The following is a 14,120-nucleotide window of genomic DNA, read 5'->3' as shown; positions in this document are numbered from 1 at the left end:
CTTCGTCTCTCGCTCGCTCTCTTTCTCTCGCTCTCTCTCCCCCCCCCCCACCCCCCACCGCTCACTGACAGTGAGTCAGTTCCAAGCAGCTGCATAGAAGATGTGAGTATCAATGCAGGGCTTCCTATTTTTTACTTATTCTATTCATTTTTTCTATTCCCTAAACATGATATCTTCTAATATGTTGAGTATTTAAATCACGTTGTTAGGCTCTTTCTTTGCTCTATTGATTTGTTCTAGCTTTATTTATTTTGCTGACGCAAGTCCTTTTCCTGTCACAGCAGCTCTGAATAATGGATCTCGTCTACTGTAGTTGATTACCCTCAGTCCTCTACTGGGTTTCAAAAGAAATTCATTTTTTTCTTGATGAATTTAATTAATAATTGTCATATTTCAGCTGAAATTATGTTTTTTTTCTTTATACCATATGGTTCTAGGGAATTCCAGGTTATCAAATGTCTGTGAAGTATTAGAAAATCAATATCAATGTGAACTGATTGGTCTGAGCTGAGGCTAAGACTGTGCAGGATGTTTGTTTTCCTCTCCTGTTACAGTAGGAAATACAGTAGGGTACTACGCATGACATCTGGGATGAGATTGTCCTGCACCTGCAGTATAGAACAAGTTCATGCCTTTCAAATGATGGCTATATTCTTCATATATATATATATATATATATATATATGGTGGATGGATGTCTGTGTTAGAATGCTCCCCCTCTCACTCCTCCCCTTTTTCCCTCTCCTTATCCTTCTCTGAACCAAATTGGTTGTTTGCCCCATCTCTTTTAACCCTTCTTCCTTTTCTCTCTATTCTCTCCTCTTATTCCCTTTCTCATTATCCTCATCTTCTTCCTCTCTCTCTCTCTGTCTCTGTCTCTGTCTCTGTCTCTGTCTCTGCTCTCTCTCTCTCTCTCTCTCTCTCTCTCTCTCTCTCTCTCTCTCTCTCTCTCTCTCTCTCTCTCTCTCTCTCTCTCTCTCTCTCTCTCAGGTACAACTCTGACTTTATCCCTTTTCTCCTACTCCTCCTCCCCTCATTATACTTGTCCTGCTGTGTTTTTGAAATTTTAATCTGAATCTCTTTGATCACTGAGTACTGTTTTTGAAAACACTTTTACTTACAACACTTGTAAAATGCAGTTGTTTCAGCCTGAATGCACTTAAGTCACGACTGCTAAATTAGTGAAATGTTAAATGTCCTCCTCCTCCCCTTCCCCCTCTCTCTCACATCCTTCTCTTCTCTTCCTCTCCCCTCTCATCTCCCCCATTTATTTTTCTTACCCTTCCTCATCTCCCTCTTCCTGTCTCCCTCCTTCCCCCTCTCCTACCCCTCGCCCTCCCATCTCTTCTCCTCTCCATCCATCCCTTCCTCTCTCTCTCCCCTTCCCAGGTCTGCCCCAGATGCTGCTCCCCCAGCTGGACCTCCCGGAGCCCCAGGGGCCCCAGGAGCAGACGGAGCCCCAGGTGGAGGGCCCCCACCCCCTCCTCCCAACACCTCCAGCAACCGCAGGCTACAACAGACACAGGCCCAAGTGGAGGAGGTGATGTAGTGTGACATGCACGTACAGTACCAACCAACCTGCTCTGGGCATCGATACCATGCTCCTAACAGTACTCCCACTCGTCCCAAACCATACAGTACAACATTTTAGACTACAGCAAGTAGCTAGCTTGTCAATCTGGGATTGACGTCACAGCGTGAGACAACTAGCAGCAATTAGGCCAGATCTGGGCTGAATTTCCAGTTGCTCCCTCCGCTCTGCACTTGTTCACTACTTGGTGTAAGCAATAGCGCCACCTAGTTTCCCCCATTTTGCTTTCATTTATCCAATTCAATGAAAAAGGGAGGGAATGAGGGCAGAAGTAAAGGAACAACCATCTGGAATGAAATGCGTCCCATGAGTCAAGCCATAGAAACAGAGCTGATGGAAAAGGAAAGGACAAAGATTGCTTCTTTGTGCCGTTCTTTGATTGTTGGGAAATATAAAAATAGAGTAGCATACTCTACATTGCAGTTTGATTTGTTTGACCATTTATTTCAGTAATGTTTTGGCTGTGCAGCCTTCGTCAGGGTGTGGCTTTCTGGGATCAACATGATATTCCATCAACCTGACAACATGAATTTGTCATTTTATTGCTGTGTGTTTTTAGTGTGTGCATAATGAATGAAGCACTGAGAAATGTTGTAACAAGTATTCCAAAATACAATACCCACGATAACAATTTGGCTAGCATATGATACAACATGGCTGTCTATGATGATGTTTTATATATTCTATTTCTATGGCCAAAGTTATGTTAGCTATTAACATAAAGAAAATAACATGGTTGATCAATATATCTTAGTAATGGACTGCACTGCAGCTTGTGAATGGTTTCATGCTGTATTAAATTGTGTGATGTGGGCTTCTATAGCTCGGGCTGTCAGTCAATTCAAAGAACCATCCAATCCCTGTCTCTTCTCTTTTCCTCTTTTCTCTCTCCTCTCCTCCTCCTCTCCTCTATTTCTCTCCTCCTTTTCTCTCTCTCTCTCTCTCTCTCTCTCTCTCTCTCTCTCTCTCTCTCTCTCTCTCTCTCTCTCTCTCTCTCTCTCTCTCTCTCTCTCTCTCTCTCTCTCTCTCTCTCTCTCTCTCTCTCTCTCTCTCTTCTCTTCTCTTCTCTTCTCTTCTCCTTTCCTACCTTCCTCTCTCCTCTCTGCCCCCTCTCCTCTCTCCACCTCCCCCTCTCCTCTCCAGGTGGTGGATATTATGCGGGTGAATGTGGACAAGGTTCTGGAGAGGGACCAGAAGCTGTCGGAGCTGGATGACAGAGCGGATGCTCTCCAGGCCGGGGCCTCCCAGTTCGAGAGCTGTGCAGCCAAACTCAAGAGCAAATACTGGTGGAAAAACGCAAAGGTAATGACAGTGATCAATGATGATATCATTGGGGCGGCAGGTAGCTTAGTGGTTAAGAGCGTTGTGCCAGTAACCGAAAGGTCGCTGGTTCTAATCCCCGAGCCGACTAGGTGAAAAATCTGTCGATGTGCCCTTGAGCAAGGCACTTAACCCTAATTGCTCCTGTAAGTCGCTCTGGATAAGAGCGTCTGCTAAATGACTAAAATGTAAATGTAAATATCATCATTCACATTAGCAGACACTTTCATCCAAAAGCACTTAAAGTTAACATATTCAGGAGAACTGCAAGGTATTGATAATGATTATAATACGGTTATTTAGCCAACTCTTTCTATCCAAAGCGACAGTTTACTGTCATATATTCAAGTTAGCATATATATTCAGTTGACTGTAGGTGGCCCATGGGGGAATAATTCAGAGCCACAACGGTGGTGGTGTTGCGACGCCAGTACCACGCTCCACTAACCAGTACCACGCTCCACCAACCAGTACCACACTCCACCAACCAGTACCATGCTCCACCAACCAGTACCACGCTCCACCAACCAGTACCACGCTCCACCTACCAGTACCACGCTCCACCAACCAGTACCATGCTCCACCAACCAGTACCACGCTCCACCTACCAGTACCATGCTCCACCAACCAGTACCATGCTCCACCAACCAGTACCATGCTCCACCAACCAGTACCATGCTCCACCAACCAGTACCATGCTCCACCAACCAGTACCATGCTCCACCAACCAGTACCATGCTCCACTAACCAGTACCACACTCCACCAACCAGTACCATGCTCCACCAACCAGTACCATGCTCCACCAACCAGTACCATGGTCCACCAACCAGTACCATGCTCCACCAACCAGTACCATGCTCCACCAAACAACTGAGCCATGGAGGTGCAGGGCGCTGAGGCAGACACACAGCGTCTGTCCCGGGAATGCTGTCCCCTTTCCCGCGTACTAATCCCCTAATTAGCGTCTGTGGGCGAGTGGAGCGACGCTCCAGGAAATGGGGAAATAGGGAGGCTCTCACTGCAGAGTTTTCTCTACTGAATAGCATGCAGTTATTCCTAGGAATTGCATAACAATAGCACCAGAAATACACTGACTGGACACAAGGGAGTGTGATGAAATGTTACGCTCTGCTTTCTGTTTGTCATCATTGTGCTGGGTTGGTGTGTGTGTGTGTGTGTTTTTGGTCAGCAGGACTAACGTTAATCCGCAGCGACTTCACCCCTGAATAAAAAACAAATGTTTCATCATCCTGAGGAAAATCGATCTGGTTTATTAACTATAAGAATATAATAATTAATAAACTCCTTAACTCTCCATTTCCTTTCTTTTTAGATGATGATCATTATGGGTATCATTGGAGTTCTTGTGGTCGGAGTCCTTTTCTGTAAGTACCATTATTCACTTTCTCCTATTACTATTAATTGATACCCACCTGCATGTAGTCAGTTAGACTTTTAAACTTAATTTGGAAATTTCTTGGCATATTAATTATTGTGCAGATGACTAAATGAATGTCCATACTTCTGTATCGCATTGGCGGATACTCACACTGATCTCAGGGCAGGTCTGCCGGTTTTGACTAGTAGAAGTGACTTTTCGTAGCATGTTAGGAGAATTAACGTGGCAGGTTAGGAGAATTAGGTTAAGGTTAGGAAAAGGGTTAGGGACAGCTAAAATGCTAACAATATCTAGCTACAACCAGGCCTGCCCTGAGAACAGTCTTGGTTTCCACTAATGCGATTCTGCATCCATACTAGTCAAGTGCAGTAGATGTTAAGGTGAAGGCCACAGCTATAATCAGTGTGCACTTACAACAGGCCCAGGTCTGCCCTGCCCTGACTGTCTCCTAGTGCCTACTCTATGTCAATAATTCATGACAACTTATTAAAGTAAATTATTTATACAGTATAAGGCCTCTGTTACCAGTCATTCAGTAGAAACAAATATGTAGATGTAGCCCACTGAATGCAAAGATAATTATTTAGCTGTTTCACACATTGTTAGATGTATCTTCAGTTTGTGATTTAGAAACCCATACATCTGCTGATCCAATTATTTAATGATCTCTCCCTAACTCTTTCTCCCTATCTCTCTCTCCCCCTCCCTCCCTCTATCCCCCCTCTCTCCCCCTTTCTATATCTCCCTCTCTTTCTCTCCCCCTCTCTATCTCCCTATCTTTCTCTCCCTCTCTCCCCCTTTCTATATCTCCCTCTCTTTCTCTCCCCCTCTCTCTATCTCCCTCTCTCTCTCTCCCCCTCTCTCTCTCCCCCTCTCTCTATCCCTCTCTCCCCTCTCTCTCCCCCTTTCTATATCTCCCTCTCTCTCTCCCCTCTCTCTATCTCCCCCTCTCTCTCTCTCTCTCTCTCTTTCTCTCCCCCTCTCTCTCCCCCTCTCTCTATCCCTCTCTCCCCCTCCCTCTCCCCCTCTCTCTATCCCTCTCTCTCCCCCTCTCTCCCCCTTTTTATATCTCCCTCTCTTTCTCTCCCCCTCTCTCTATCTCCCTCTCTTTCTCTCCCCCTCTCTCTCTCCCCCTCTCTCTATCCCTCTCTCCCCCTCTCTCCCCCTTTCTATATCTCCCTCTCTTTCTCTCCCCCTCTCTCTATCTCCCCCCTCTCTCCCTCTCTTTCTCTCCCCCTCCCTCTTTCTCATAGTGTACTTCTTCTATTGAGTTATCCCAGCGTGGCAGAAGGACACAGACATGAGAGCGAAATATGAGAGGGAAGAAGAAAACAAAATCTATACAAATCCAAACTCCAGTCCTACCCCCTTTCATCCTCCACACCAGGTCTTCCATCTAGCACTTAAACATGACGGTAGTGTGTAGATGTCATTGCTCTCTTTTCTCTTTGTCCTCCTGCCCTTCCCTTCTTCTTGATCCATCTTTCTTCCTCTGTTTTGGCGTGCTGTCTCACTCACTCTCCTGCCTCTGCATCTCATACATTATTGAAGTGTGCGAGAGAGAGAGAGAGAGAAAGAGAGCGAGAGAGAGAGAGCGAGAGAGAGAGCGAGAGAGAGAGAGAGAGAGAGAGAGAGAAGGAAGAAGTGAAAGAGAGAGAGAGTGAGTGCAAGGAGAGAGAACAGCAGAGAAGCAGTTCTTTCTATCCCAGATACGCCAAAGCTTGTCCGTGTTACCTTTTGGAGAGCGTACTACATTTGTAAATTCATACTTACATACAGTACCTATCAACCCCTCCTGATCCCCTACCTCCTACCACTACCATTATTACTACAACTTACTAATACAAGGTCATGGTTAAGATTATGATCATTTTGTTGTGTGTGTGTGTGTGTGTGTACTTGTGATCCAAATCAGTGTAGCCAGTAGCTTTTTCCAGGTTTAGTTGATATAGGCCTTGACTGGCCTTTTCCTTTCCTTTCCCCCCCTCTTTCTCTCACTCACTGACTGTGGTGTTTAAGAGAGAGAGAGAGAGAGAGAGAGAGAGAATAAGAAAAGCCAGGAAGGATACTGGAAAAGGCAGAAATGACTTTTGGGACACTGACTTTTAGTATATCTTTATTCTTGTACCACAGACAGACGGACAGTTAGCTAGATTGACATTGACAGACAAACACAAACAGACAATCTGTACCTACATAAATAGAATATTCTTTCAGGAGTGCAGACAAAGGTCTATACAGTATACAGTATACAAAAAGTACATTTTTGATTGATTAGTGAGCAGCTTTACTATGTTGTGGTTGTGTTCAGACACTCTTGTACGTTCTAGTAGAGAGGGTACAGGGTTAGGGAGGAATGGTTCAATAGACTGTCCCCTATCTGGAGAGAGGACATAACCAAATAACCCCCCAAATAACCCACTTCCTGCCAATCAAACCAACAAAAACACACACACTGTTACCTACAGTATCCTATAGGCTGTTATATACAATAGGCCATTTCCTACAATAGGCTGTTTCCTACAGTAGCCAATAGGCTGTTTCATACAGTAGCCAATAGGCTGTTTCCTACAGTAGCCAATAGGCCCAATGGAAGTAGTGTTTGTGTCTTACTTGACTTGCATGGCAGACGATGTCCATAGTTTTGCCTATTTGTGTGACCTATGTATCTGCCATTTCTGAAACTAACTGCCGATTGTACATTTATTTTGTTTTGTGGTTTTCAGGACCTGTGTATAGGCAACTGTATCTATGCGCCCTATTAATAACTCATGTGTATGCAATGCAATGAAGCTCAAGAGTTTGCCAAATTTTTGTTGTTCACGTGCTTTCAAAATAACTAATACTCGACCAGAGAACAATGGTTGCTACAGTAGTATTCTGACGGGAAAAAAAAGAAAACCGTAGTACCGTACAAGTAGTACCATAAAGTACTTCATCTTTGCCAGACTATTGCTCCTGAAAATGTGTTTTTTAGTTAGTTTATATTTTACTTTTGGTGTTGGATATTCCAGAAAATATCATTTTCCTCTCAATGGTTGATACAGAGGGACTGTTTGACACATTGTAAAAAATATGAAAAATAGCTATGTGTAAATTGCATTTATGAATGAAAATAGTGGTGATTACTCAAAACAATGATCTAATAATATTATTAGGTAAAGAAATTATACAACATGATAATACTGCGAGAGATACAACTGGATCATGAGAATTCTTTAAACGCATGCTTACCACTTGATGCTAATAAAGAAAATCATCAACATTATTGTGTTTCTACCTCTTCATCATTGGAGTGAAAATGAACACGTATAATACCACACTGTCTCTCCTGATTCAGAGAAAAACACCAAGGATACTATTAAAGAAAACATTTATTTGAAGAAAATGTACAACTGTTTATAGTACAACAGTAATTGACATTACAGCAACTCTTAAGACATTGGTTTTCAACAGCTTCAGATACCATGTCTCTGCGACCCTGAAAGAATCCAAGAATGAAGAAAGTCTGTGAATTAGGTTGGAACTCTTTGTCTGTTTGGACAGAAATTTGCTTCGCATCTCTAGGCTACTGTTGTCTTACTACTAACAATAGTTAAAAATACAAGGTCCATAGGAAGCATGGGGAACTTACCTATTTCATCACTTGGTAGAAGAACAGAACGGTGATGACCAGAAAACCCAGGACCATCCAGTAGGAATCTACAGGGAACAGTTACGACAAATATTTTGTTTCTGCTCAGGTTCTCCCAATGACTCACAGTCAGCAGGCACCAAACAGGAGAAAACATTTAGCAAAGGAGCAGTATCTCTATCATAAGTTGAATGCACCAATTTGTAAGTCGCTCTGGATAAGAGCGTCTGCTAAATGACGTAAATGTAAATGTATCTGAACCTGCCTGATAAGAACACTCATTCTATTTTAGTTGTCCATTCACGCCTAATGAACGTGACCCTTATGGCAATGCTGATGTGCACCTAATTTCCTATTGTCCTCTCACGCCTGTGTCTGTAGCAGCCTACCTGGCTCAGGTGTCTCTACTGTCAGGCTGAGGGAGAGGGGTGTATCCAGGGCTGGGTGGGTCACTCTGCAGGTGACCGTGGTTCCAGGGGGGAAGGCGGAGGGGTGCAGGGTGAGGTGGGAGGAGATGGACATGGTCCTGTCACTGTGCTGCCGATGGCTGGAGAGAGACACCTGCTCTGATAGGACGCTAGGCTCTGAGTCTGTAGAGGAGACGGAGAACCACTCCATCTGAGAGAGAAGAGAGTCTCAGTATAATGTCTGTAATATTTAGGATATCCATATTATTAGTACTGTATGATGGCCTACCAATGACCTTCTGATTTTATTAGACGTCTAATCACTGTGTGCTAATCACTTTGAAACAGTGGTATCTGTGAATATTAATGACTGGATATTTCATTGGTCGACCGCACCAGACACACACCTGGACATCCAGAGGGTAGTAGTTCTTGCAGTGGCAGCTCAGTTTCTGGGGCAACCCGAAATACCAGCTTCTCCTCAGAGAGAGAAACATGAGGAGGTTCTAAAGACAGAGAGACTTTGTATTTAGATGTGAATAGTGTGCACACTATGTCACACATGACATAGACACCTAATGTAATAAACGCTGTTCATATGTGTAGACAAATGATGTACATTTTAGTCATTTAGCAGACACTCTTATCCAGAGCAATTTACAGGAGCAATTAGGGTTAAGTGCCTTGCTCAAGGGCACATCAACAGATTTTTCCAATTTTCGGCTCGGGGGATTCAAACCAGCAACCTTTCGGTTACTGTCCCAATGCTCTTAACCACTAGGCTACCTGCTGCCTATGTAAAGAGACAATCAATCACAAGGGTTCTTAGAGAGACTCACGTGTGACGTGTAGCTGTATGACCTGCTGGGCCTGGTACAGTCCAGTGCTGACGGTGCAGATGTAGGTCCCCTCGTCAGATACCTTCAGTCTGGCCAGAGTCAGAGACGCATTACCCTGCCCCACCAGCAGGGCGGCATCCACGCTCGAACCCTCCCTCTCCACGTGTACTGGAGGAGGAAAAAACAATGCCTAAACAGTATGATGAGGCGAAAAATTTGGTCCAATTCTCATAGTAATCCTTCAGTAAACCTCTGGGTTCCTAGCTATGACAGCAATAATACATTTGTATTTTCCGTCTCTGGGTGGATAATAAAGTTGGAATGTTGACCATGGAGGTCCTAATGCACTTTATGTTGGGATGGTAAGTAGGCCCAACTCATCCAACACTTATAGCACCATCAGAACTACTTAAATAATGCCTTTATTCTCTCACCTGCTGGCCCCTCCTCTGTCTCCGTCTACCCCGCCCTAATCTCGAGCACTTTCCTCCCACTTCCTCTGTGCTGCAGCCGCCACTCAAGCCCCAACTCCTGCCCTGGGGGTGGGGCCTGCTGCCTGAAGCCACAGTCCAGGAGGGCCACGCCCCCTAGAGGAGCGGAATGGGACTGCGAGCGAGAGAACACCAGGAACACCACTGGGGAAGACGGGAGAGAGAAAGAATGGATTATGGAGAAAGAAGCAAGTGAAATGTAGAGAAAGAAAGAGGGGTGATGAGAGAAGAGGCGGGGGTGAGAGAATGAGAGAGAGTAACAGTGTTATACATCATTACAATATGACACGTCTAGTCTACAACAGGCATACTACCAGAAGCATGATAATAACCTTCTTGTCTCACCCTCAGTCAGCAAAGTTCCTGATTGGCTGAGGGGGAGTTCCAGTTTGCTCTGCATGAGAGCTGGACGATCTGATTGGTCCAGTGGCAGTGTCTGCAGGACCAATGTGAGGCTGAGCCCGCGCCCCTCTATCTGCAAGGAGCCAATGAAATAGGCTGGTTCTGTGGAGCCCTCCTTGTCATTACGGGGGAAGTAGCGGCTGATCTCACATGTCACTTCCTGCTCGTTACAGTCAGCATGGAGCAGCAGGTCTGCCTCTGGGATCTCAGGAGACTCAACTGTCAGAGAGCAGAGAGGTGGAGGGAGGGAGGGAGGGAGGGAGGGAGGGAGTGCAGGAGAGGGATGGTGTGAGGGGAGGGAGAAGGTAATTCCATCAGGTAACTCTATTGTACAAAAGATAACCTGATGATGAACTAACCTTTAGCCTCCAAGATGATGTTGTCAGGATCAGGGACAGCGGGAGGGTTGAAGGGGGTCAGAGTATCAGGTGAAAGATCAGGGGTCACAGCCAGGTCTCTGAGGACAAGCGTGGCTGGGGTGCGGCTGAAGAGAGCCCCACCTCCCATTCCCCCCATCCCACTACCCTCCTCCACCAGAGAACAGGACAGCACCACGTCTGCTCCTCCCTTCCCTAAGAGAGAGGGAGAGAAGGGGAGGAGGGGGAGAGAATGAGGAGTGAGAGGACGGGACAGGATCGAGAGAGAGGGATGGGGAGAGGGCATTAGGAGCAGGAATGTGAGCATAGTGTAATATTCATATGTGTCAGCATACTGAATTGTAATTGGATGCATTCTACCGTCGTATCATACTGCGCTATGATTGGTTAAGACCACCCAGGTGGTGAGGTCATCTCTAAAAAGATGATCATGGCCGGAGACACATGAACATGCCAGTTATAGCTAGTTAATAAAGAGCTACGTTTAGAATGATCCTGTCGTCCTGCATTTTATTATTTTGTACAAAGCATACAAAAAAAAAGATCGACAAGGTGTACGAAGGCCTCGACGGAGTTGTGGCAATTGTGGACGACATCCTTGTCTATGGTCGAACCAAAGAGGAACACGACAGAAACCTATGCGCGATGCTGCAAAGGTCCCGCGAGAGAGGAGTCCGGCTCAACCCCGAGAAGAGCACAGTCGGCGCTACAGAGGTCAGCTACTTCGGACATCTTCTCACAGCGAATGGAATCAAGCCAGATCCGCAGAAGATCTCAGCCCTAAAGGAAAAGGAGCTGTATGCCATTCTGTTCGGATGTAAGCGTTTCCATCAGTATGTCTATGGATGACAAGTCATTGTGGAATCAGACCACAAGCCCCTTGAGTCAATCATGAGGAAACCGTTAGCCGCAGCCCTGCCAAGGCTACAGAGAATGATCCTTCAACTACAAAAATATGACTTCACAATCACTCACCGTCCAGGCAAAGACATCGCAGACACACTCTCCAGGAAGTTTCTTACCTACAAGGACAGCAGCCTCAGTGAAGGCATGGACATGCAGGTGCACACTGTGTACAGCAACTTACCAGTTAGTGACACAAAACTGAAGGAGATCCGAGCAGAAACAGAAAAAGACACACAACTCACACAGCTGAGGAAAGTCATACAGTCAGGATGGCCTGAGGAGAGGAGAAAATGCCCTCAGAGCGTCTCAGAGTTCTGGAACCATCGTGACGAACTATCACAGATCAACAGAATCATTTTCAAAGGAGAGAAAATCATCATTCCTACCAGTCTCAGAAAAGAGATTTTGACAAAGATCCATGCTGGACACATGGGCATGGAAAAGTGCAAACAGAGAGCACGGGACATTTTGTTTTGGCCCGGAATGTGAACGACGCCCCTCAAACACCAAAGAGCCAATGTTACCTCACCGTATCCCAGACTGACCCTGGCAGGTCGTTGCAACCGATCTGTTCACCTGGAACAACGAGGACTACATTATAACAGTGGACTACTACAGCAGATGCTTCGAACTCGACAAGCTTCACAGCACCACATCTGCAGCTGTGATACACAAGCTGAAAGCAGCCTTTGCCAGGCATGGCATTGTAGAGACTTTAATATCTGACATTGGGCCCTGTTACAAATCAAATGAGTCTGAATCCTTCACAAAAGCATGGGAGTTCACACGTCACCACAAGCCCACATTACCCTCAAAGTAATGGCCTTGCTGAAAAATCTGTGCAGATTGATAAATCACTCATGGACAAAGCAAAAGCAGACAAGAGAGACCCCTACCTCAGTCTCCTTGAATACCGCAACACTCCAGCTGACAACTTCAAATCACCAGCCCAGCTGTTGATGAGCCGCAGACTTCGTCAGCTACAAGGAATTGCATGCAAAACGTGCACAGAGACAACAACACCAAAAGCGATACTATGACAGGTCAGCCAGACCACTGCCACCACTGAACGACGGAGAGTGGTGGCAGCATGGCTACTGGAAGCCAGCAGTCGTCATCCAACCAGCTGACACTGAACGTTCATATCACGTTCGCACCGCAGAAGGAGCGGTGTACCGCCGCAATCGTCGTCACCTACTGAACACAAAAGAACAACACACTGACGAGATGAACTGTTCCCCTGAAAGAGAACGGGATGGACTAAACACAGACCCAACACAACATACACCATCCTTACCTGCAACACCACAAGAACTGTTGACTGACACAGAAGCATACTCAGCTTCATATCACACAAGGTCAGGAAGAGAGGTCAAGCCTAGAGCTGTCCTAGACCTATGAAATGTCAAAGGGTGTAGGTGGATCGCTGCCCTAAAAGAGTTCCGGACTGTAAACGTGTTATTGAAAAGTTAACTTGAAATGCTTTGGTATTGTATTTGTTTGAAATGTTGAGATGTCATTGCTACAGTGAAAAGCTGAGTTGCTGAGAAATATTTGTTCTAAAAGTAACAGTATGCTGAATCATTGTTTCAGAGTCTGTTATGTTGATGCAGTTGGTGCAGTATAAATGGTTACTTATCTCGAGCATGTATTCAAAAGAAACGCTTAAATGTTCTACATATTTTTTCTTTTTTTTTTTAAAGAAGGGGGATGTAATATTCATATGTGTCAGCATACTGAATTGTAATTGAATGCATTCTACCGTCGTATCATACTGCGCTATGATTGGTTAAGACCACCCAGGTGGTGAGGTCATCTCTAAAAAGATGATCATGGCCGGAGACACATGAACATGCCAGTTAAAGCTAGTTAATAAAGAGCTACGTTTATAAAGATCCAGTCGTCCTGCATTTTATTATTTTGTACAAAGCATATAAAACAAGACACATAGCTGACTAATGTCCAGAATATACAGTCATTTCATGTTTAGAAAATGTCAGGAGTGAAAAAAATATGTTCTTACCAGAAACGCATGTAATCAAATACCAAAAAGCAGGATTTCAAGCATCTTTCCAGTCGATTTTTAGTCAACAGTAATTACAGGCCTTTCATAAATATACAGAATAGACCCCTAATTTCATAATTGCTTAATGGCCACCCTCGAAATCAAAATCGAAGATATAAGAATAAAAAGTAGAGACAGTTAAAATGTTAGGCTGTTTTACAGTGAAGTTACTTTCACTTTTGTTTTAAGGTAAACCAAATAAATAAAGTAAAATGGTCAACTAAATGTTCGCGTAGAAATTCATTAGTTTGAAATAATATTTAAAGATTTATCAGACGTAATAATTTATCAAACACCCGATTAATAGATGCCATGTTTCCAGCGTATGTGTTGTTTCCATTGAGCTATAGGTTGTTTTCAGCGTTTGACGCAGGTGCGTCATTGTAGAATTTAGAGAAACGTTGCTGAATGAAAGTGAAAGGAAAAGGGCATGTGTTTTATCGCTGAGCAGTTAGGTTCCCATTAGGAAAAATTTATGCACTCACTAACTGTAAGTCGCTCTGGATAAGAGCGTCTGCTAAATGACTAAAATGTAAATGTAAAGAGAGTTGTTCATTTTTCAGCATATCCTCCAATCACAGAGCAATAACGTCATCCCTCATTGGTTGCAAAGAGAAATGTGTGTCCACAAGCACAAAACTGTCGAAGCTCTTTTCTTTCATTCTATCTTTCTTCTCACACAGAGACA

The 14,120-nt window shown here is 44.6% G+C and overlaps 1 protein-coding gene and 1 pseudogene across 1 annotated transcript; one reads left to right on the top strand and one right to left on the bottom strand.

Moving 5' to 3' along the window:
* Nucleotides 1-27: 27 nt before the first annotated feature.
* On the top strand, nucleotides 28-7,579 carry LOC121543000 (vesicle-associated membrane protein 1). The gene is made up of 5 exons (XM_041852672.2): nucleotides 28-102; nucleotides 1,390-1,540; nucleotides 2,735-2,893; nucleotides 4,246-4,297; nucleotides 5,565-7,579. Coding segments are annotated over exons 1-5 (381 nt in total). The 5' UTR covers nucleotides 28-100; the 3' UTR covers nucleotides 5,582-7,579.
* Nucleotides 5,791-13,435, bottom strand: LOC121542978 (annotated as a pseudogene).
* Nucleotides 13,436-14,120: the final 685 nt, after the last annotated feature.

The sequence above is a fragment of the Coregonus clupeaformis genome, unplaced genomic scaffold (assembly GCF_020615455.1).
Source record: "Coregonus clupeaformis isolate EN_2021a unplaced genomic scaffold, ASM2061545v1 scaf0440, whole genome shotgun sequence".
Taxonomy (NCBI): domain Eukaryota; kingdom Metazoa; phylum Chordata; class Actinopteri; order Salmoniformes; family Salmonidae; genus Coregonus; species Coregonus clupeaformis.
Note: the sequence above shows the minus strand (reverse complement) of the source record. Positions and strands in the feature narration are given on the sequence as shown.